The sequence below is a fragment of the Copidosoma floridanum genome, unplaced genomic scaffold (assembly GCF_036245765.1).
Source record: "Copidosoma floridanum isolate Cflo_tuat_1 unplaced genomic scaffold, Cflo_Japanese_pri ptg000017l, whole genome shotgun sequence".
In the NCBI taxonomy this organism is placed as follows: Eukaryota; Metazoa; Arthropoda; class Insecta; order Hymenoptera; family Encyrtidae; genus Copidosoma; species Copidosoma floridanum.
Window position 1 is genome coordinate 9,573,871 of NW_028321894.1, and position 24,826 is coordinate 9,598,696.

The window sequence follows — 24,826 nt, forward strand, 5'->3', positions numbered from 1 at the left end:
GCTATCAGCCTATCTGCAGCACCCTTTTCACAAAAGCTTACTGCAGTAAGTATTGTGTGATTTGTTGATTTTTTTAATGGGAAAGTACCACTGCACTTTCAATGACATTCAGACGCCACAAGAATCATAAAACGGCACTAGCTTTGACTATAGGTTGAATTTTTTTAATAACCAACAAAATTTCAGACCCAATTCTCCAAAGCTAAGCCATCTTCTAAACGGGATCAATTTCTGTAACCGAGACATAGCAAAGAGCAAAGACCTGAATCAGCGTCTGCTGACAAACCAATTTTACAATCTCAACGAAATACAAACGAAGACACATTTATCACAGATACAGGAGCTGACGTTTATTCTTTAAGAATATCTTTTTTACTATTGAATATTTTTTTTAATGCAGATATGATAATTGATTTTGTTGGAATAATCTCCTTAAGTACCATAACATTAGGAATAGTAACATTTCAAATTGCTAATAACTATCACGTTTTATACGTTTTACATGATTAAACATCAATAAGTATGACAAAAATGTTCAAAAATTCATTTCTAGTTAAAGAACAAGCTAGTCTTTGTTATGACGTAAGAGCCTTAATACTGAGCAAAAGACCTAAAACTAACAACAAGTGACAAAGGTCTAGGACTTAAATTGCTTGATACAACAACAAAATGTAAAAGTTAAGAAGGAGGTATTCTTACAATTCCAGATAATATTACCATAAATAAAGAGAATTCAAAATAACTGCCAACATATCAACATTTTAAACCTACAGAAGTAACTTTTAGTCAAAATCATGTATACAAAACACTTCCCTAAATTAAAGTTCCAATATAAATTTCTGTATTGCAAACTAATACTAAGGACAAGCATACCTGCGCTTCATAAAAACCACGTAAAGTATATTAATACGCAGGGCAGTGGTAACATCAACTAAAGACGGCTGTTTGATAATTACTGTAATTACCAGAGGGAAGCAAAAAGATATCGCATTCCCTCCTCAAAATCTCTTACCTTTTCATTTAGAAAGGGAACTTGATTGAGATCCTGGAAATAGTGTCTCTAACATAATAACAGAGGAAATAATTAAATACATGACACAAAAACATTGCTAGCATCATCAAAATGAGACTTTTATTTTACTCTTCCAAGGAGTAAAAGAGTACTAACATCTATTTTATATCAAAGGTGATGCTGCTTAACGCACGAAGTATGTACGATACAATAACCTGTGAACTGATGATCAATGTGCTTTTACTAAAAAAATATACACACTATTCTGCTCTATACAACTTTGTTAAAGAATAGATTGACCAATTATCACAAAAAAAAGCCGAAAGCTGCCCTTGTAGTTCATGCCATAGTCTACTTTTGATTGCCTCCAAAAAGCCAAGATCTGACAGAGAAAAGAGATATTTTCTCTTTATCCTTACCAACTGCTCAATGTTACAAAAATAAGAAATCAAATTGGTTGGTCAAATCTTTTTTCGGTATTCAATCTAGATAGTAGATTTTATGAAATTAAAGTATTTATTAAACTTATTGGCCGTTTCGATTATGCAATGCACCAGCTACATTTTAACAGTCATAGATTTTATATTATATGCATGACAAGGAACAGAACTATTAATAGTTTTAGATAATATTATAAAATATTCCAAAATTTTGGAAAAGCATAAAATAAATGTGAAAAAATTAATTTATAGACAAATAAAAGCTATATTAGGCTAACAGCTAAATACCTGCCATTTTTTAGCAGTTCAAGTGACATATTCAGGACATATTATAAAAGGTTCTGAAGTAAAACCTAATTTAAAGAAATTTGTAGCAGTTAAAATTAGCAATACCAAAAAATTACAAAAAAATTCGAGAATTTTCGAGAATTGTTAGGTTTAACGTTTTTCGGACATGATTGACAATTCATAATAAATCACGCTGAAAGTAATGGCTGACATACAAAATTTTTGAAAATATTTATGAGGACAAAAACTTACAGTTTGTAAAGACCTAGAGTTTTTAACATAAATTGGATCAATAAATAATCTTATAAGTTGATTTAATTGATGGAGCACAGAATTCTGATAGTATTATTACATTTTTAGGTACAATCCTGGACGTTTGAGTTCAAATGCAGACTTTTACGTTATAACGTAATTCTACAGATTTATATGAAATAATTACCGTGCAGGATTACATAAACTTATAGGGGCACGTAAAAAACTAAGAAGAATTTTAATTTTCAGCAGCAAAAAAACAGTAGTCACTTTAATAGCTTAAGCTTCGAAAGCAAATTTAAGAATTATAAAATATAAAAGACTTTCATGGGACTCTGAGAAGCCTTGTTAAAAAGTCCCATGATAAACAAAAACATTTATCGTACGTGCTTATAAGGCCAGTGATATCCAGAAACAAATCTCAAGTAGGCTTGAATTTAGAACTAGAACGAAGCAGGTAAGAAGAAAAAGGAAAAGGGCTCTAAAAATTTTACTCTCAATATAACACTAGGAATTAAAGAAGAGAAGGAGATTTTACCAGACCATTAATTCCCCAAAGATACTTGAAGTGCCGAAATTAAAAAAAGGAGGTTCACCAACTTCTGACAGACCTATAATCTTATCGATCCTTAAGATGAGAATACAGTATTACTATTCACTACACATGACCGCAATACATCACTGCATAAAGCTTCGGGATTGACACCACATAAATTAGTATACGGCAAAAAAGCTTGTCCACCTAATCCATAATGAACCAAAAATCCAATGCAGCCATATAATTATTATCTTATTTGTTTTATTTATTGTTCAAGAGACATGTATGAGAAAGCTCATGATGAGCTCAGAAAATGTAAATATGTAAATTATTAAAATTGTACTAAACATGCAATACCTTAGAATTTAGAAGTGAGTATAAAATTTTACACCTTATAAGGACCTTGTAAATAAAAATAGGGTGAATATAACAGTGCAATTTCCTACATTACTATCATTAACAATCGTGATAACACCATAACACTGACAGCAGGAAACGAGAAAATAATTATTAAACATTTATATAAAGTAAGACTCTTCCAACCAGATTCATCCAAATTTGAAGAAAAATAAAGGGAGTAGGTCAAAAATAACGACAGTTTACTTCAACTTTGTCGTAAGACTATAAATTTTCATGCTAGCAACATTTATTTCAACGACAGCAATATCTCAATACAACGACTGCTTATTATTTCAATAGCCAATCACGAAGCATCACAAGTAGAAAGTCAAAAGAAATTGCTTTGTAATTGGCTGTTGAATAAAGTAGGCTGCCGTTATTTTGGACATTCCCCCCAATCAAACAAAAAAAATTTATCTTATTTCTGCACTATTACTGTATCGAACAAAAGTATGATTTTCTGTACGTCCTCAACACCATAAGCTTAAAGTTTTTAATATAGTACCATCCTCCTTAAAAATTCATGTTCACCATTGCTTTAAACTATACTATAAGAAAATAGTTTTATTCGGTAATGTATAAATAAATATTCATCAGTTGATTTCCAAGACTAAAACTTTTTTAACAACAAATGAATGTTAGCAACACCAAAGACTTATAACAAATAAGAATCTGAATTAACAATTCATATTTGTAGAAACCTATGTGGAGGATCCAATAAAATTAAACGAAATTATTTCTTATGCAAGCTTACGTACACTACTCATTAAAATTTTTTTTTCATGGCATTCATACAAAATGTAAGCGTAAAATAAATCATTTGTGCATGTGTTTAATATATAATACTTCGCAAAACACATTTTTCAGACTGAAAAGATAATAGCGACAGTGACCCTTAAAGTGTAAAATCACAACATTATGCTGATATAACAATCATACAGTACACGAGTGATAGCAATACTGCAGTATCTCCTCTTAATTCATTCTGATAAAGCGCTATGGTTGCTGCAGTAATGTTGCATTCAATATCAACGCCATGAAGATACCTTGTTAATTGCTGAGCATGTATGCTACACTATCAATCGAAACTACAATCAAGAAGTTAAGTAAACGGCAATTTCTATTACAGATGATCAACACAATTAGCGACAAATCCATCGCCAATTTGGTTAAGATAACAGATGTATACCAATCACATCGTTTACTCTAGTTACAGAACATGAGCAACCACCATTTCAAGTAATGCCATAAGGAAGAAGAAGGAAAAAAGAGGATAAACAACTTTAAATCACCTTACTAAATAAATCACGATACCGTTAAGTTTTAACATTATTCCTAACGAATTGAGCAAAAATTGTAATTATACCGTTGCCTTTTCTAGCTTCCGAGCTATTCTACAATTATAATTGTAGCACAACATTATTTAAAATAAATTAAGCGTGAAAGATCTACAACAGCAAAATTAAAAAAAAAAAAAAAAGCTTACAACGTTATTAACTGTCTTTAATTTATGTAAGCGTAATTTTTCTGTTTTTTTTTTTTTTTTTCTTAATTTATTATACTTTTTCACTGTTACAATAATACTATAAAAAAAAAAAAAAAAAAATTCCAGGTAGTGAACATGAGTATAACTATTTTCGATCTAATGATTGCCGAGGACGCTATTAGTTACGAGGAGGGAGGCATGTGGGATCCCACTTTATATACTTGTTATTGATTACTTTGAGAAACAGAGTTCCATACGAAGCCTATAAAAATCAAATGATCAGTGGTCTTACTACACCGAGCTGCGTACTTGCTTCTGCAATTGCGTAATATATAACTTACTTCTGTTAAAACAAGCTCTTGTCACAAAACTTTAACTACGCATGTAACCTCTCAATGATTTCGCGAAGCACTTCCCTTATAACATTAACTTGCACTCCTCCATTCAAGAATAATAAAAACAATAACCAATTTCAACATTCTTCACTGCGGATATCCATAAGAAATATTGTACACAATTTTCACAGCAACTTGTACCATATGTAAAATCTGAGAGATCAGCTGCTTTACCTAATAATCACTGTATAATTATTGTACTAAGAATGTGTTTGTATTAATCAAGAATGATAAGGTTAAGCTTTGATTGCTCATTCAGACTCCAAATCTTAATTGTCCTTCTGAAGTGCAAGAGTATAAAAAATCCTTGCACATGCTTCAATTAACCTTTTCTTTTTAATCGAGTGCTCTAAAGCAACTATAAACGTTTAAGAATAAGTTTTGTTGCGTTTTTGAAGTGAATGTGAAACTTAATTCAGTGATTAGTCTGCGTGTTGGAAGCGTTCATTTTAAGCAAATGTAATACTCAGTTTAATGAATCAGCTGTGTGGAAAGTGTTTGAGTAAGCCCGGCCACTCTAGACTTACCTGAAAAGTAAATCAAAAAAGAAAAAGAAATAGAGAAACACCAACTTGAGTTCCGAAATAAAAGGCAGCAGCCTAATTATGATAATCATCACGAGTACTTTCGTGTAGGATGAGAGTCATCCTTGCAGTCAATCTTGTAAAATCTTGACCCACTTATTGCGTAACAACATTTTTTAAATTTTGTGGGTACTGTAATCTCTCAGAGAGAGTTAACTACGCATATCGATACCTTTTACTTTTAACTGAGAGCTAAGTTTCTGTTGCGTTAAAATAAGTGAAAAACAAGGTTTTGCCTCTGAAGACAGGATGAACTTCTCATTACAAGCTTTGTGTGGCTCACTTAAGACTAAGTTTTTTAATAACTTTTTTTTTAGAATTTAACTGGATTATTAACAATTTACTTGTTTAGACTTTTTTGATAACAGATTAAGATTTTTAAGTACTGTTAAGCCAGATATTATTTCCATTTACTACGCCAACATCAATATGCTTATACCCACCACTGATTGACATCTTATGCTAAGAGAAGTGTATGAATATTAATGTAAATAAATTTTATGGCATACTGTCGAAAAGTTTATTCTTAGTCCAAAGTGTGTACAACGTTTTGGTTGTATATTGACAGCCCTTTTCAAGCAAGAAGTAAGAAACGTCGAATGTTCACTCAGAATTAAATGTAAGAAAAGTTATACATCGTTGACTTAAAAATTAACGATGTAGTTCTACTTACTATAAAACGTGTACTGTTTACTTCTTGCTTGAAAAGGGTTGTCAATCACTGAAACGTTGTGCATACTTTGAAGCAAGGATAAACAGTTCGATAGTATGCCATAAAATTCATTTACATTATTTATTTACTTTTGCTGTCTTGATAAAAAATCGCTTTTTCAGCAGTATGAGATTAAAATCCATGTAGTAAAAAGTACAAAACGTGTCCAAATTATGTAATACGATTGATTATTTTTTTTTATTTTACTGCAAGATAGTTTTATTTTAATGTGATGCACAGTTATATTAATGAGGCATTGTTTCCAAAATATTTTTAATAGTCTATTTGTTGTCTTCTGGGATAATTTTCTTAACCGCAACAATCATGTCATCAGTAATAGCAATTTTCAGGCGTCCATCACGCTGCTGATTATGCACTTCTGCACGTCCGTTGGAAAAAGCTGTGCTTCATCTTCGTACTATGTGCACACTCATACCATTTTATCATAAATAGACTCCAATTTACTGTAAATCTTATTATTGCTTAATGTAGTGTATGTGATCCTTTAAGTATACGGTAATTTTTTTCTTAAAGTACACGGGTATACGCATGAAAAGCGCCACGTAATTTCAAATGTCGCAATCGATTTTTCGGGAAAATGAGTCAAGAAATTCAAGTAAAAGGAACGACGTGGATACAAGGTTTAAACAAAGACCAACTTGTCACACTCTGCATAGAAAACGATATCGAATCGTCATCAGATAAAGTAGACGAGTTACGAGCATTATTACGCGAATTCGTTAAAAATAAATTAGATCAAAATAATACCTCTACAACAAAAGGATTAAAAACGACTTAAGGTAATGAAAATATAACCGGAACAAATACAAGTGAGGTACAAAGTGAAAACGGTGCGATAAGTGTTATAAAGAAAATGGAAGTAACCAGCAACTTGGATTTTGATATCAAAAAAGACGATTGGGAGCACGTAGATAGAATGGAACAATTTTTTATAGCAAATGACGTAACAGACACGAGTAAGCAACGGGCAATCCTTTTAAGTAAAGTCGGAGCAGAAATGTATGACGTCATTGCCAAAGTATGTAAGCCACATAAGCCAGGTGCTAAAAGTTACGACGAAATTATTAAGCTGGTAAAGAAACATTTAAAGCCGCAAGCATCTCATCTGGTATACCGCTCCAATTTCCACCAACGAGTGCTAAAATATAACGAAAGTATAAGTGGTTACGTGGCTGAGTTAAAAGATTTAGCGAACGATTGCAAATTCGATAATTTGGAAGATCAAGTATTAGATCAAATAATAAGTGGTTTGAAGAATAAAAGTGTAGTAGCCGAGCTGCTAAAAATAGATGAACCAACACTAGAAGTTGCTCTAAAAAAAGCATTAGCGACAGAAGCAGCAAACAAAGGAGCCGAAAAATTACAAGAAGCCAGCAGCAAGAAATTTAATAATGAATTCCACAAGTTAAATATGGCGTCAAAAAATTCCCGTGGCAACAGAGGCGGGCGCGGGCGAGGCAGAGATAACAGACAGTATCGAGGCGGGAGTAGAGAACAAGGACAGCAATATCAACATCAGAGCGGACAAACATCATCAGGAGCAATGCAGAGGCCTGCGTCGAAACCAGCTACACATCCAGGGTATACGACGGATTGCTATTGTTGTGGTAAGCCAGGTCATTACGCGCGAGAATGTCATTATAGAAAAGTTACATGTAATATTTGTAAACGAACGGGTCATCTGAGCCGCATATGCTTCGAGCAAAGACCACACAAATCAAACGATCGCAAAAGCACGCGTGTAGGTTTTCTTAGTGCGAATGAGGAAAATAGCGATAGTGATAGCAGCGTCAACTCAGAGATACGTAAAATGTTTTCTTCCGAAAAGCGCGACGCACATTACTTAAAATTACGTACTCCAGCAGAGTCGCGAATGTTCCATTATTCGAACCTTTATATTCCCGGTAAAACCCGTGTAGAGCCGCGATATTTACAAGTTAGGATTATGGATAAAGTCATTTCGATGGAAATTGATTCGGGAGTGGCAATGTCAATTATCACGTTAGATCTTAAAGATAAATATTTTGCTAATATTGAAATGTTTAAAGCTGATATCACTTTGATGAATCACGATGAGTCTCTGTACGAACCCGTAGGTATGCTGAAGCGCGTTAAAGTAGAAGCAAACGGCAATACAATTTGGACTGATGTTTACGTTACTAAATCAAAAGGCCCAGCTATCATAGGTCGCCCATGGTTAAAAGCTTTGGGAATGTGGCCGTTATACAAAAATTTAAAAATAAATTCAATGGAAACAGAAGCAAGTATTACGGAAAAATTAAAGGCAATTTTACGTAAACATGAAGCATTTTTCTCACCCGGGCACGGTTCATTTACGAAAGGTACGGCTAAACTCGTATTAAAAGAAGGTTGTAAGCCAATATTTATGCTTCCGCGTACTATCCCATTAGCATTGAAAAAGGATGTAGAAAATGAAATAGATAGATTAGTTGGACTTGGGAAATTAGTTCCGGTGGATTATAGCGAGTGGGCTACGCCTATCGTACCCATTTTGAAACCAAATGGCAAATTACGAATGTGCGCGGACTTTGAAGTAACCGTAAATCCCCAACTAGTAACTATGGGATATCCAGCACCTAACTTTAATCATGCCATTGCTAAATTGCAAGGTGGGGCTAAATATACGAAAATTGATTGTGCAGACGCATATTTGCAGGTACCGGTCGACGAAGAATCGCAAAAATTGTTAACAATTAACACACATAAAGGCATGTACCGTTATAAATACTTAGTTTTTGGCATAAGCTCAGCCCCGGGTATTTTTCAAAAATTTATGGAAGAAGCACTAAAAAATATACCTAAAGTAGCGATAGTAGCAGACGATATAGTAGTCACCGGCGATACGCCGAAAGAACACTTAGAAATTCTTGATAGAGTATTAACGATTTTAACAAAATGCGGTCTTAAAGCTCGCGCAGAAAAATGTGATTTCTATAAAGATAAAGTAACGTATCTGGGATACGAAATTAGTCAAAAAAGAATTGGAATCGATTCAAAGAAATATCAAGCTATCGTCGAAATGAAAACACCTACATGTAAAAAAGACGTACAATTATTACTAGGAAAAATTAACTATTACAATAGATTATTTAAAAAACGTGCAGAAATTTTAGCGCCATTATACGACTGCAATGATAACGATGAATTTGTTTAGAATGAAGCGTGTAAAATAGCTTTTGAACAAGTAAAACTGGCATTGAAACAAAGCGTTGTAAATGAAGACCCGAATTTACCACTCATATTAACCTGCGACGCATCACCACAAGGTCTAGCAGCTTTCATCAGTCAACCATATAGCGATGGTGACAAACCGATTGCATTTGCTTCAAGGCGCTTAACAAAAGCTCAAGAAAATTACTCACAAATTGATCGGGAGGCAGCAGCAATTATATTTGGTGTAAATAGGTTTTATGATTACTTATACGCGAGAGAATTTACATTGAGAACGGATAACAAACCTTTGTCCAGAATTTTTGGCCCAGAAAAAGGTATTCCTCGTATGGCGGCAAGCCGATTGCAAAATTGGGCATATTTTCTAAGCGCATTCAATTAAAAACTTGAATGTATACGCACAAACGATAATGTAGTTGCTGATGTCCTCTCGAGATTGCCCAGTGAAAATATCGCCGATGATAAAAACATTAATAAATTTTCTGATTTAAATCATAAATGCACTTATCTACACTATGCTGTACACACTAATATTGTAAATTTTAATTACAAAACAGTAGCGCGCAAAACGGTAAACGATAAACTTCTGTCTATTGTGAAGCGATTTGTCGAAGAAGGTTGGATTGAAACCAAAAATAAAAACCGGAGCGATGAACTCAAACCTTTTGCTTTACGTAAAGACGAGTTAAGTCTCGAACGTGGCTGTCTGATGTGGGGACAACGAGTTGTAAAATCCTCTAAGTTACAAAACTTTGTAATAGATAAATTACACGAGACTCACTTTGGTATTGTAAAAATGAAAGCTTTGGCAAGGTCGGTCGTGTGGTGGCCTAACATCGATAAAATGTTAGAAGAAAAAGCAAAGTTATGTAGGCACTGCACTTAAGTAGCAGATATCCCTAAAAAAATGACATTAACTCCCTGGCCGCGGCCTGATCGGCCTCGGCAGAGACTTCATGTAGACTTCGCAGGACCTTTTTTAGGTTACAATTATTTCTTATTAATAGACGCATTTTCAAAATGGCCAGAAATTTATACAATGACAAAGACATCAGCAAATGCAACAATAAGAATATTTAAAAATATTTTTGCAACTCACGGATTACCTAAAACTATAGTTACTGACAACGGCAGACAATTCGATAGCGAAGAATGCCAAACTTTTCTCAAAAAATTAGGAATTAAACACATATTCACAGCACCATATCAGCCAGCAACTAACGGAGCCGCAGAAAATCTAGTAAAAACATTTAAACGCAAAATTAAAGCGACGGTCAACAGCGAAAACGTTAGTGTTGAAACGGCGATTGAAAGATTTATATTTGCATACAGAAGCTCAAAGCATACTATTACTGGTGAGTCACCGGCAAAATTACTATTCAATCGCGAATTACGAGCACCTCTCCAATTATTGCGTCCAGATATAAACGACATTGTCACTGCCAAGCAAGAAATGCAAATTAAAAATTATATTGGTAACAGAACTGATAAATTTAACGTTGGTGACATAATAATAGCGAGAGATTTTCTTAAATACCACGATAAAATGTCGGAAGCAGTAATTGTAAAAGTTTTATCCCCACATAACTATTTAATAAAATTCAAAGAGGGGGAAGGTGTGCATAAGCGTCATGGTAATCAGTTAAGGGCTTGGGGCGAACAAAAATCACAAGAAAATGTAAAAGCGGTGATCGACAAAAGCTCGACTGAAAACTGCGACTTGAGCAACGAGCAAAACCCTTTATATGTACGACGTTCAACGCGTCAGTCTAAAGCTGTTCAACGTTACTGCGCTAACGTTAGATCTGTAAATAATGTACATATCTAAATAAAGTTTGAAATCTTTCTAAGCATTAAAAATTAAATAAAAGGGGAAGGATGTAGTGTATGTGATCCTGCGTATATGTTAGCCTCGCTTTGAACGCTTTGCTATATATATATATATATATATATATATATATATATATATATATATATATATATATTACAGCGCCTGAAATAAAGGCAGTCTATCCTCACAACTCCTTGAGTGTACACGTCATTTATTGAACCCTGCCTCACATATAATACACTTAATTCTTTAGCAGTAAAAAAATAAATAACTCAACTTATTTTATAATAGGACGTGATTTTTACTGACAACATATTTCAAAACACCCCTTGTATTTGCTATTCAAGTCACATACAACAGTTATCACAGGCCCGATAGCAATAAATTTTATGACTTAAGCCACTTAGCAAGTTACAAAGGTAGTCTAGTTGATAAAATAACTTCTGTTTTTTACTGTATTCATGATAACTGACATGTAGAAGTGGGTTGTGTTACACATGCAAGACTGTAAATTTAATAATCTCCTTAGAAAACACGCAAGATTCCTTTAAAATAGTTATAATACGAACAATTTGTTATAAGCAGCCTTTTGGGCGGGAGGGGGGGGGGGTAGTCAGCTTTGAACAGACATGGAAAGTTAAGGGTGGCTGGAAGAGTCTTTTTAACTATTTATGAGGTTTCTTTTATTCTTAGCAAAAAGGTAACTAAGTATCACAGTAAGGTATTTGTATAAGTAATTTTAAACAATAAAATTAACTCTTAAAAAATAAAATACTGTTGTTTTGTAAGCATAAATACCATCTGAAAAACTTTATTGATAAGAAAAGACTCCTGTGACAATAATTTTATGTTAAAAATTTTTTATCTTTTTTTTTACATATGTTACCAAAGCAGTTCTTATCTATTCTGTATATTAAGGGGATGCATATGCTCAACGGTACTGGTTTACCTTAATTACATTTTTAAGGTTGACGTCGTTAAAACCAGTCAAAAAGAGTTTTCCGTTTCTGAATCACTAAAATTATTGAAAACAAAGAGTGGAACGGTTTTGTCACCAAGAAATTCGTGAATTAGCATTTGCTTATTTTTGATAAAACAGAGCAGAAAAATTACGGCTGGGTCCTTATATATAATTATATGTTCATAACAGCTCGATAACCAAGCCGTGGTTTTTCTGCTCTGTTTTATCAAAAATGTGCAAATACTACTTTGCGAATTTCTCAGCAACAATACCATTCCACCATTTATTTTTAATAATTCTAGTGATTCAGAAAATGAAAACTCTTTCTGACAAGTTTTAACGAAGTTAAACAAAAAACCGTAATCACGGTAAACTGGTATTGTAGAGCACATGTATCCCCTTAAATGTATTTCAAGGGACCAATGACAGAGGTAACAAAGTCTTATAACTTTTCTAGAGCCATTTCTACTCGTATGGTTGCTGGTATGTGGTGGTTTTTTACACTTATCATGATATCATCTTATACAGCAAACTTGGCCGCTTTTTTAACTGTTGAAAGAATGGATTCACCAATTGAAAGTGCAGAAGACTTGGCAAAACAGACAAAAATTAAATACGGAGCTTTAAAAGGAGGAAGCACAGCAGCATTTTTTAGAGTACGTTGATTTTGTCTTACTATTTTCAAGCTTTTGATATGACATGTTGCATAACTTATTATATTGACTTATACACATGTAAGTTAGTTAAGTACGGTGTATTGTGGTTTTATATTTACGATGTTGGCATACATAGCATGATCACAACATTTATTGTATGTTTTGGACGTTGTGAGAAAATTTTTATGAAACTTACTGTTATAAACGTTAGTTTTGATAGTAAATCTTAATATCTAGTCTGAGTTACGATTATTTTTAAGCACTTTAGAAAAGGATAATAGTGAAAAGTTGTTTCATTACGTATTAAATATTATAAAATTTTTTTTTAGTTGAGACTATCTAATGTAAGAAATCCTACTATACTGACTAATTTTGAAGATTCATATTTCGATGGACCTTGCGAATATAAACATGATTCACGAAGATCCGAGGATCCACATTATTTTAAGAAAATTTTGTAAGTTAGCATGGTTAATAATCTTGTTGCTGAAATCAGCATGACTGATCATATGCAGTTAAAAATTAATAGTAATTATTTTGGCCAAAAAATCACGTTGTTTATGTTTCGTTCGACGATATACTGTCGGTCGGCCCCCCCTCCTGATCGTCTCGGCGCTTCATTACGCCGCTGCCGCTCGCATCAACGGCCTGTGCCGGGACCGGCTCAGTTCGTCTCCTGATACACAGGTTCACGCATCAGCTGGCCAGCTACAAGCCTCTACCAGCCAAGCCACACCAGCAGCAGCCAGCAAGCCACTCGAGACAGCTAGTCCACCAAAAATATCAGCAGAGCATAGTACCCAGAAAGCACGCTATTCATTGTCGCCGGGTCCGCTTCCCTTGTACTCAACAAATAAAGAGTTTCTTAAACATTGGTCCTTCGAGCCAAATTCAGCAACAAGGAGAGAAAAGCCGGCACGATGTAAGTACGTATTAAGTCCTGCGTCTTGTGTTAATGCACGTGTCTTGCACGTCCACGCGCGTTAATTAATGTAGCCGGAGGTCATGGCTGCCACGCTGCCCATGATACGGATTGCGTGGCAGGCGTGGTTCTCGTTTGTCAGCCACCACGGCCTCCATATCGCAGGCGTCGCCGACTGGCGCTCGCGAGTGCACGCGCGCTTGGGACCGCCATATTGGCTGCTCGCTGTGCGAGCGTTAGCCACTGCCGCCGCCATATTGCAGGCGTGACCGACTGAAGCTCGCGTGCTCTGGACCGCCACGGCCACCATGATGCCCGTGTCGCGGATTCAAGGTTTGGCTGTGCGAGCGTTAGCCCCCGCGGCCGCCATGTTGCCCGCATCGCATGACTGCTGCTCACAAGGGCACGCGCACTTGAGACCACCATGGTCGCCAAGAGGCCCGTGTCGTGGATTTTATGCAGCCAACTGAGCGTCTGGCGCCTTGCTGCCTCGCTCGCAGAGTAGTCATCCTTTCCGAGCGCCTGGCGCCGTGTCACCTCGCTTACGAAACATTTGGCTCAGCAGAGCGACTTATAACTGATCAAGAAGCGTCCGCCTCGAGTTCCGTTGATGATTTAACGTCGAACTCATTATATTCATGATGTTCAGGGAAACCGGACAGGCGTCAGCCCTGTTCGCCACTTAACAACGGCTTGGCGACGTCATCGCTCGGTTCACAGCCGCTGTAGAGGCCACTAAGATAAGCCACTGGACCCCAGGCCTCGTCACGGCTCGGCTTGAGCTCTTGGACGCCTACTGGAATGACTTCCAGGTCAACCACGTGGGTTTGTTGACCGCAGAGACCACCGAACATGGCGACGCTGCGGACAACATATACGCCGCCGCAGAGGCCAACTTCGTTGATGCCTGGTCACACCTGTATGACGCTCGGCTCGCACTAGCCCCACCCGGGGCCCACGGGGAAATCCGCCCAGCCGGAGAACTGGCACCACATCGTGGGCCCAAGTTACCTGCGATCACCATCCCGCCCTTCTCGGGACGACAAGAGGACTGGGAATCCTTCAGAGACCTGTTCCGAGCCCTCATACACGACGACAAGCAGCTAACGGACGTTGAGAGACTCTATTATTTAAAGTCACTCACTCAAGGCGATGCCAAGGCCGTCTTGGACTCCGTGCAGATCGTTGGGTCCAACTACCCGACAGCCTGGAGCCTACTCGAAGCCTGCTATGAGCATCGGCGGCTCCTCGTGCAGGACCACGTTGCGGTGCTCCGCAACATCAAGGCTCTGTGGGAAGAGTCAGCCGGAGGTCTCCGAAGCTTAGTGCTCTCGGCCGCCCTGTCGCCTCCTGGGATGATTGGTTCATCGCGTTTGCAGCAACGGGCATGGACGCCACCACAAGACGTGCTTGGGAAGACGAGCTGGAGAAGCTGGAGATTACCAGTGACGGGCCCGGTGATTCCTGGGCCACCTTTACCATGCTGGCTGCGTTTCTGCGGCGCAGATGCCGCACTCTCAGCTCCGTAGAAGCTTCTCATCTATCGCGCTCATCTGGCTCTACCGGCTCACGAAGGCCCTCCTCGACACACGCAGGGCGCAGTTTCCACTCCCTCACGACCCAGGAGGCTCCAGCGAACTGTCTGGTTTGTCACGAACACCACTATCTCGGGCATTGCGGTCAGTTCCGGGATCTGAATCCAGCCGCCAAGATGCACATCGTATTCCAGGAGAAGTTATGCTTCAACTGCCTGAAGTCAGGGCACTTCCTGCATGACTGCCCCTCCAAGTCGGTCTGCCAGCGCTGCCGGGCGGCGCACCACAGTCTGCTGCACGACAGCCGCAAGCGCTGGTCCGAAGCTCCAGGATCTTTGGACCCACCCAAGCATGCGAAGCCAACCAGCTCTGATCTCCTCAAGACTCCTGATGAGTCCCGGCAATAACTCGCGGTGCTTCCGACCGCGCTCGTCCAACTCAGCGGCGGCCGGGGGCCCATCGACACCGTAACAGCCCTCCTCGACCCGTGCTCTGAGATCTCGGCCTTCTCTCTCAAGCTCGCTCGCCGCCTAAAGGCCCCTTTGGAGAATTCTAGAACCAGCGTATCAGGCATCGGCGGTGAACACGCCGTAAGGTCGACACTACGCGCCAGCCTGCGCCTGATGCCAGGGGATGGCACCCCCAGTTTGCATCTGAAGGCGCTGTGCATACCCCACCTCGGTCTTTCAACTCCTGCGGCCCCGCTTGACCCCAGCATCCTGTGAGTCTGGGCCAGCCTGCAGGACCTCGCTGACCCCGACTTTGGCCTTCCTCGTGCGGTCGATATTCTCATCGGCGCTGAGGTCTACAGCCGTCTGCTGCGCCCTGGGTACCATCAGCGTGGAGAGATTGTCGGTCAGCATACAGCACTCGGCTGGACTCTAGTCAGGTGTGCTCCTGGGCGCCCCTTGGACAGCGCCGTCGCGTGTCCGACATTGCACGATGAGCTGGCTCCACCCTGGCATCGCGAGCTCGTCATGCTACTCCAGCGCTTTTGGGAACTTTAAGAGGTGCCCTCCATCTGCCGCCGTGCGCCCGATGACATCGACTGCGAGCGGATTTTCGCCCACTACCAGCGCGACGTGGATGGCCGTTATATTGTGCTTTTGCCTATAAAGCCCAATGCTGCACCGCTCCTCGGCGATAGCCTGGCTAGCGCCCTGGCCTCACTGCGATCTCTACACCGTCGCCTTCAGCGGGACTCAAAGATGGTGACCTAGTATAACCGCTTCATGAGCAAGTACCTCGCCCTCGGTCATATGAAGCAGCTCTCCAGCCGAGAGCTCTCCGAACCGAGCAGCACGGTCTGCTACGTCCCGCACCACGGCATCTGGCAACACGGGAACCTTGGACCAAAGTTGCGCGTCGTGTTTAACGCCTCGCACCCAACCTCGAGTGGCTACAGCCTAAACGACATCCTGCACTCCGGGCCGAGACTCCAGACCGCACTACCGACAGTCCTGCTGCGATGGCAAAGACATCGCGTCGCCTTCTGCAGCGATGTCCAGATGATGTTCCGCCAAATCTGGGTTGACCCGCGAGACGCAGACCTTCAGCGCATCGTCTGGAGCTTCGATCCAAGTCAGCCGCCTGTACACTATCAACTGCGCACCGTCACTTATGGCGCGACTTGCTCGCCCTATTTGTCACTGCGTGTGATTTAACAACTCTGCCATGACGAAGGACACTTGTGGCCGGATGCCGTACCTGTCGTCATGAACGATCGGTACGTGGATGACATCCTCTTGGGTGTCGATGACCTCGAAACGGCCCGCCAGCTTCGGGATCAAGTAATTGGTCTGCTGCGCTCAGGCGGATTTCCACTCCGGAAATGGGTCGCCAATAACGCCGAACTTCTGGCTGACCTCACCCAGGAAGCTTGCCTGCGCCCTACGTGGCGTGAACTCAGCGACGCCGGCCTTGTCAGCGAGCTTGGCATCAGCTGGGACCCAGCCTCGGATACTTTCCGGCTCACACACCCGACAGCTCGAGAACAGGACACCAAGCGGAGCATCCTTGCTGGACTCGCGAGCCTCTTTGATCCTTGCGGTTGGCTCGCGCCGACCATACTTCAAGCCAAGCTCCTTGTGCAGGACCTCTGGCGCGCCCGGTTAGATTGGGATGAGGTCGTGCCTGCATCAATGGCTCTTCGATGGTCAGCTTTTACCACTGAGCTGAAATCAATCCAAGGCTTCTCCATTCCACGTTGGATTAAATCTTCGGCTCCGTCGAAGATTCACCTCTACGCCTTTTCAGACGCCAGCCGCCGCGCGATGGGCGCGGTGGTGTACTCCCAGCTGCAGGACTCTTTAGGGCAAGTCCGCTGCCACATTCTGCTGGCCAAGACGAAACTTGCGCCCATCCGAAGCCTCAAGCCGTCAGCCACGCCCCAGGCTCGCATGACGATCCCTCGCCTTGAGCTGCGTGCCGCGCTGCTTGCTGCGAAACTACTGCCCTTGGTCGTCAGCGAGTGGAATATCCCTATTAAGCAATGCTACGCTTGGTGCGGCTCCCAAGTCGTTCTACGCTGGCTTCGCTCTGCCGAGCTGACCAACCACGCTCTCGTCGACAACTACGTCACCCACATCCAAGAGGTACTGCCACCGCACATCTGGCGCTATGTGCCTGCCTACTCATGACAATCCTGCCGATGTGGCGTCTCGAGGCACCGATGCCCAGACTCTACACCGCCAGCAGACATGGTGGACTGGCCCTTCCTGGCTATCCGAAGGCCCTGATCGTTGGCCCCAGTAGCCCTCCGAGCCGCCACAGCCCTCACCTCCTCACCTCTGCAACGTCGCGCAAAAGGTCGAGTTCGACCTTCTCTGACTGTTCTCCGATCTGGGCGTCCTCCTGCGCACCCTCACCCACCTGCGTCGGTGGGCGAGACTCTATCTCGGTCGAGCCCCTACACGACCGATGCTCTCAACACCGACGGCTACCGAGTTGACCGATGCCTACCTCGCTTGCGTGCGCTTGAGGCAGCAGCGTGCCTTCTCTGATGAACTTGCACTGCTTTGCACGGGCCGCGCCCTTCTCAAGCGGCACCCACTGACATCGCTCGCAGCCTTCGTCCATACAGACGGCGTTCTGCGTGTGGGCGGTCGCCTCCAGCACGCCGAGATGACCTTCGCGGAGCGACACCCACCCATCCTTGACGGCGCTTGCCCTCTCGCCACGCTTACGATCGCGTGGGCCCATCACCGAGCGCTCCACGGGAGCTTTCGCACCACCAGCGCGTACATTGTCAAGTGTGCTTGGATTATCGGTGTCTCCCGGAAAGTCAAGGCTTTCCTACGCAGTTGCGTTACTTGTGCTCGCCTCCAGGCCCGATCAGCTGTCCAATTGATGGCTCCTCTCCCATGGTCACGAGTTACTCCCTTCCGCGCCTTCGGTCGCACTGGAATCGATTACGCTGGGCCGTTCCACGTCCTCGCAGCTAAGGGCCGAGGCGTTCGCACCACGAAGGGTTACATCGCCATATTTGTCTGTCTCACCACGAAGGCACTACATCTGGAGCTCGTAGGCGATCTATCAACCGTCTCCTTCCTTGCGGCTCTCACCCGCTTCTCTGGGCGCCGGGGAAAACCGTCTGAACTCTGGAGCGACAACGCGACGTGCTTCCATCGAGCTGACACCGAGTTGCGCGACGCGCTCCGTCTTGCTGAGCTTCGGTGGGGCCTCGTCGCGGGTGCCCTAGTGGATCAAGGTATCAAGTGGCATTTTATTCCACCCAGGGCCCCTCACTTTAGAGGTCTCTGGGAGGCTGTGGTCAAGTCCGTCAAAGGTCATCTCCGACGAGTCATGGGCTCGCGGCACCTGACATACGAGGAGTTCTCAACCGTCTTGGTCGGGATCGAAGCTGTCCTCAACAACCGACCCCTCACTCCACTGTTGGGCGACACGGACGACCTGGGCGTGCTGACCCCCGGTCACTTCCTCTTCGAAGCAGCCCTCAATTCAATCATCGAGGCCGCGCCACCCGATCAGGATCTCGACCATCTGGCTCACTGGGAGCTTGTCCGGGGCATCAGAGCACAATTCTGGGCCCGATGGAGTCGGGAGTATCTTAATACTCTTCAACAGCGATCGAAGTGGATCACCCCTCATCGGAACCTGACCTTGGGTGATATCGTCGCCGTCCTTGACTCATCTCTACTCTCGACCGACGGCCGCTGGCCTCTCGGCCGTGTAACTGGTGTTCACCCTGGCCCGGACGGCCTCGTACGTGCTGTGACCGTCCGAACGGCGACGAGAGAATACACCAGGCCAATTACGAAAGTCACGCTGCTTCCTGTGATAACCCGGACGGCCTCTCAGCCTGCATCGCCCGGAGGCGAAACCGCTCTGGATACGGCGGGCGGGATTTGAAGTTTTGTTCCTGGAACGAGGCGGGCGAGATGTTTCGTTCGACGATATACTGTCGGTCGGCCCCCCCTCCTGATCGTCTCGGCGCTTCATTACGCCGCTGCCGCTGGCATCGACGGCCTGTGCCAGGACCAGCTCAGTTCGTCTCCTGATACACACGTTCACGCATCAGCTGGCCAGCTACAAGCCTCTACCAGCCAAGCCACACCAGCAGCAGCCAGCAAGCCGCTCGAGACAGCTAGTGTACCAAAAATATCAGCAGAGCATAGTACGCAGAAAGCACGCTATTCATTGTCGCCGGGTCCGCTTCCCTTGTACTCAAAAAATAAAGAGTTTCTTAAACAACTTATAATCTAGTCGTATAGCGTAGCACCACTCGTATCGTTCTATTGGAAATCCACACCATTCGCTTGATATTGCAAAATAATAGAATTATATTTAGTCCCTTTCTATAAGCTAGCATCATTTATAACATGACCCTATCAAAAATTGACCTCATAACTTTTGCACTACCGTAGAACAGCACGATTCTCTAATGCGCATTATCAGGATAAATTGTGAATGTAGAAAATTATAAGAAAGTAAGATTTTGTGGTTATTAACAATTTATTGCTTTCATAAATTTTAGCTAAGACCCTAACCCAATTAACTAAGTAACGTGAAAATAAAATAAAAGTAATAAAAGATTTAATGTAAAAGAAGAAATTAATTAATGTTGCTTTTCTGAATTTGAGTTTCAGTGTTGAAACGATGGAAAATTACTAGGTGTTAACAGTAAAGGGCATTAAAAGATCATTGACAATGAAAATATTATACAAATTTTTCTATTTTTTTATAGTTTTTAGCCAAAAACATTTGATGTTTATGTTTAAATTATTGAAAAAAAGTATTTATCAAATCCTTATGCAACCACCTTTAATATTCTTATTTAAGCATCTTTTTATGATTTCATGACCTTTTTTACTTGCTTTTTGAGCTAAGCCACAAAAGTTACTAGCACGTTGAACAGGTTTATGGAATGCAAGAATTCTCTTCATCTTGTTTTTTGTCAATGATCTTTAAATGTCTTCCACGCTAATACCGATCATATTTTTGACAGTTTAAAAAATAAAATTGAAACATTCTGTAAGTGCTTTGATTTTGTTTTTTAGACAGTTCTGTATAACCTATTAAAAAAAAAGCTACAATAAAAATAGTTTGAAAACTTTTGTGTACCACTTTGATTCACTTGCTTGTTGATACCTTATTATTTATTTAAAATATTATCCGACTTAAAAAGACCATATTTAGACGTGGTAGCCAAAATAAAAATTAATATTTTTTAAGTTTGTACACAAAATTTTACAAAACAATGATAAATAATATGGGTCTTACTAAAAATAAAACATTTAGTCAGTAAGACGTAAAATATACGAGCTTAAAATAAATTACACTTTTTTGCTTTTCATCGCAACTACACAAGACGAATAAGGTGTAGTTTCAGCCAGACGCTGTGAATGATGCCGTTTTGTATAAGCAGACAACGTATGTTGCTGTTTTTTGCCTACACCATACAAACGATGTGTGTTTTCGATAGGTCAGTATAGAATGGTAATAGCTTGTACAAGTGAACAACGTATTGTGCCGTTACTTGCGTTAGATAAATAATGTGGGGTTTCGATAGATAAAAGTAAATAAATACTGTGAATCATAGCAGTCTTCAGTGCAGATTTTTATTCATGCTGATTTTTGCAGAGCTCGTTGAATTCACTTTTAAATATGCAATAGACTTTTTTTAGCAATTTCGTTACATATTTTTGTTTTTTCAAGAATGAACGCCAAAGTCATCTGCACGGACGCTGTCACAATAAAATTTTTGTTTGTATAAATTCTACAAAAAAAGACTTTTAAGCCTTAGTGAGACTTAAACGTAAAAGATGTGAAAATTATAAGAACAGTATAATGCTTTAAGAAACAATTTTTTCGATACATTAAATTTTAACAAAGAGTTCTCTAAAATAATCGTATTTGAATATACTTATATAAATCTCTCTCAAACACAGAAGTATAAATTTTCTATGTTCTTACAATTTATCAGTTAAACGTTGTTCATTGTATACAATTAAAACGTTAACAACTTATTTTCTTTTTTTAACACCTGCTTTTTTTTGTATTTTAAATTGTGAACGTGAAATATTGAACATCTTTACACATTTTAAAAGTATTTAGTTTTAAGGATCTAGTGAAAAATTGTCTTTCTAAGTATTTTATGTTTCTCCACATAGAGAAGTGCTCACTAGTAAGCTTACAAAAAATAAACGTATTTCATATTTTTTTTGATTGATAAATTAACTCCTGACATAAAAACTAATATGTACGAATGATATGCATAGCGCTCAAGCCAATATGATTCATGATGATCTAATTTACAAACTAGTGTTATATTTATTTTGTGAAATTATTATTTTTGCAGAAATTTGACATTTTCTACACATGCTGCATCAACTAGACTCAGAAAAACTGCTAATTTTTAACTGGAACACTTTCATTTTAAACTAGAACTCAATTTTTTTTCTGATAGTAAAATCTTACAATTTTTTAGTATGCTTTTAAAAATAGTTGGTAACATTATGAATCCTGTAAGATCTGTTGTTGACAAAGATTTATCACTTCAAACGATAAATTTTATTATTTGAAATTTTAAACAGTTAATAGAATACGTTTAGAATAAGAACAAAAGCTTGACGTTATGTCTTGCAACGAATGGAATGTCACTTTCTCGCAAAATCATTAAAAAATTCATTTGGGTTTCTGCGACTTACTAATTAGTACCTTAGGAGTAGCAGCTTATGTGATGCCTGGCATAGAGTTGTTTACATTTTCCTTTTTAAAAATTTTTAATTTTTTAGTGGCAAGGTTTTGTTTGTGCTTACACTGGTCACCACAGTTGCTTTGCCTTCCTTTCTTCCATTTTTTTGGTGCAATCTCAATAAAAAAAAGATTTTTTTTTTTAAAATCCAGTGATGTAGTGAGTAGCACTATAATCAAAACATTTTTCTTTATAGGTGGTCTAGTACATTGCCAAGAAAGATTTTAATATAACTTTTTAATTTAACCACTAACTTTATATTTAGATTGGTATTGGCTACTTTATGACAACTGTAACTTTATTTAGGATGCAACAAATATCCTGCTGAAGAGACTTAACAGCTTTTATGATTCTACTCAATGGGCTCTGTATTTGGTGTAAATTTGCACCAATGCTGCACTGAAAGTATGATTAATAAAAGTACTTCAAGCAGCAACAGGTTTAACATTTAGAACTTCTTCAATTATAAAAGTATACTTAGCAATTTACTCTTAAAATTCTAAGAATTTCAATGCATTGTGGTCTTAAGATTATAGTATAATAAAATGTGTTATATTTATATGTAAATTTTAATCCTTGCATGATTTAAACCAGTTATAGAAGAAGCGCTAATGCTATTATTCTTGATACTGCAAAGTCAGATGCAAAAAATATTTATGCATAAAAGGCCAAATTTCACTCTTCTTGAAAGATTTTACGGTATCACCATCTTAGATTTTCATGAAAAAGCCTTTTAAAATAAAAAAAAAATTTTTTTCAAGTGCATTGTAAAGTTTCGTTAATGCTAAACTGCTATGTTTTTTAAAATAGCTGTTGAGATGGTCCTTAAATCCGACATGTAATGGCTGTATTTTATTAGTGCAGTACCAGGGAGGGCTAAAAAGAAAAACTTGGTTTCGCTAGAGCCAACTCAGCAAGCTCTACCTCTCATACCTATACCTGCTCTTATACCTATAGCTGACATGCATATCTGTCTAAGACTGGTCCTTTTAGTGCAACTTCTCGTGACGATTTTGGTACCGCTGAGACACCAGTTTCATCCATGTTGTATAATCGCCTAGCAGTATAATATTTATTTAAAACTTTTTTAAACAACATGGATGTCCCTGCTAATAGTTTTTTATGGAATTAATAAGTTCATGCAGCAGAAATATCCTTGGCTTTTCGGTTGAACAAATTAATACAAGCTATGAATCCTGCTAACCAATCATTACACGGTAGGCTGCCAAAAGATTTGAGTGAAGCTAAACAAATACCTCGTTTGTCTACACATAGTTAAGATTTTGTAAAAGATGAAAACACACCTTATTCTCTATTAAAAGCATGTGATAAATTCAATTTCTTAGCAAACAGAAAAACCACTTTTTTTAAGTGAACTGGTGTAAGACCAAATAAGTAATTTTTCATATAAATAATGTAAGCTGCTTCTTGCTTGCAGTTGAATGATGGCTTTGATGCTACTTAACTTAAAATATCAAAATATTTCTACTATACCATCGGTATGCATTGGAGTTGCGATAAAAAATACAGAAATTAACTCTTACACGTAATAGAACCTATTTATTAAAAGTATTTTTGTACTTAGTTAGAAGTTAAAAAACTTTTGCCCTCGCTTTTGCCGTCTCAAAAAGCACAGATAGCCAATTTTATTCAGTCATAATCATACAAAGTTTTGTTTTTGTTCACTTTTACCATTGCATGAACTATATACCCTTTCACAAATTAAACGTTTTACTAGGGATATGTACATCTTCTGGCTGTTTCTAGATTGATTTATAAACTTACTTAACCATACCTAGTGTAAAAGCTTTAAATTAACTCATTAACTTTATTATGCTACTTCGTAGATCATAAATCAGCTGTGTTTGCTAGAAAATCTTTCGTGAATACGCCAGATCTGCTACCATACCACAGGCACTACCATTTTGTACGCTTCACAAAAATGATTTTAACATTTTTTTCAATCACTAACATAAGAAGAAAATTTTTTTTGTAAAGTGTATGCAAAATTTTTTAATACATAAGGTTGTGTTTGTTAAAAAAAAAAAAAACATTAAAAGAAACAAACTAGGGGGTATTAATGGGTCATGGGACCCACGGTAAGAACAAAGCTCTTTAAACACGACATGGGTATTAAGACACACAATTTCTCAGGTTACAAGCGGGTCGCCAGACCCATAGGAAGAACGAAGCTCTATAAAAATAAGTACTGCATTCATGTAATTCACTGAAATCAAAACCTGGAAAACAAAAAAAAAAAATTAAGAAAATTTAGTTCAGTACTCACGATATTTAAACTTCGTGAGTACTGTATTGAAGCAAGACGTACTTAGGAAGTTCAACTATCGTGAGTACTAAACTAAACTTTCTTATTTTTTTCTAATCG

At 39.4% G+C, this 24,826-nt stretch overlaps 1 protein-coding gene across 1 annotated transcript in view; it reads left to right on the top strand.

Annotated features, from left to right (window-relative positions):
- KaiR1D (Kainate-type ionotropic glutamate receptor subunit 1D) overlaps positions 1 to 24,826 on the top strand; it is a 1,638,136-nt gene that overhangs the window by 1,241,023 nt on the left and 372,287 nt on the right. The window contains exon 21 of the mRNA XM_089592467.1: positions 12,569 to 12,767. Within this exon, the coding sequence (XP_089448593.1) occupies positions 12,569 to 12,767 (199 nt within the window). The remainder of the gene's footprint in view (positions 1 to 12,568; positions 12,768 to 24,826) is intronic.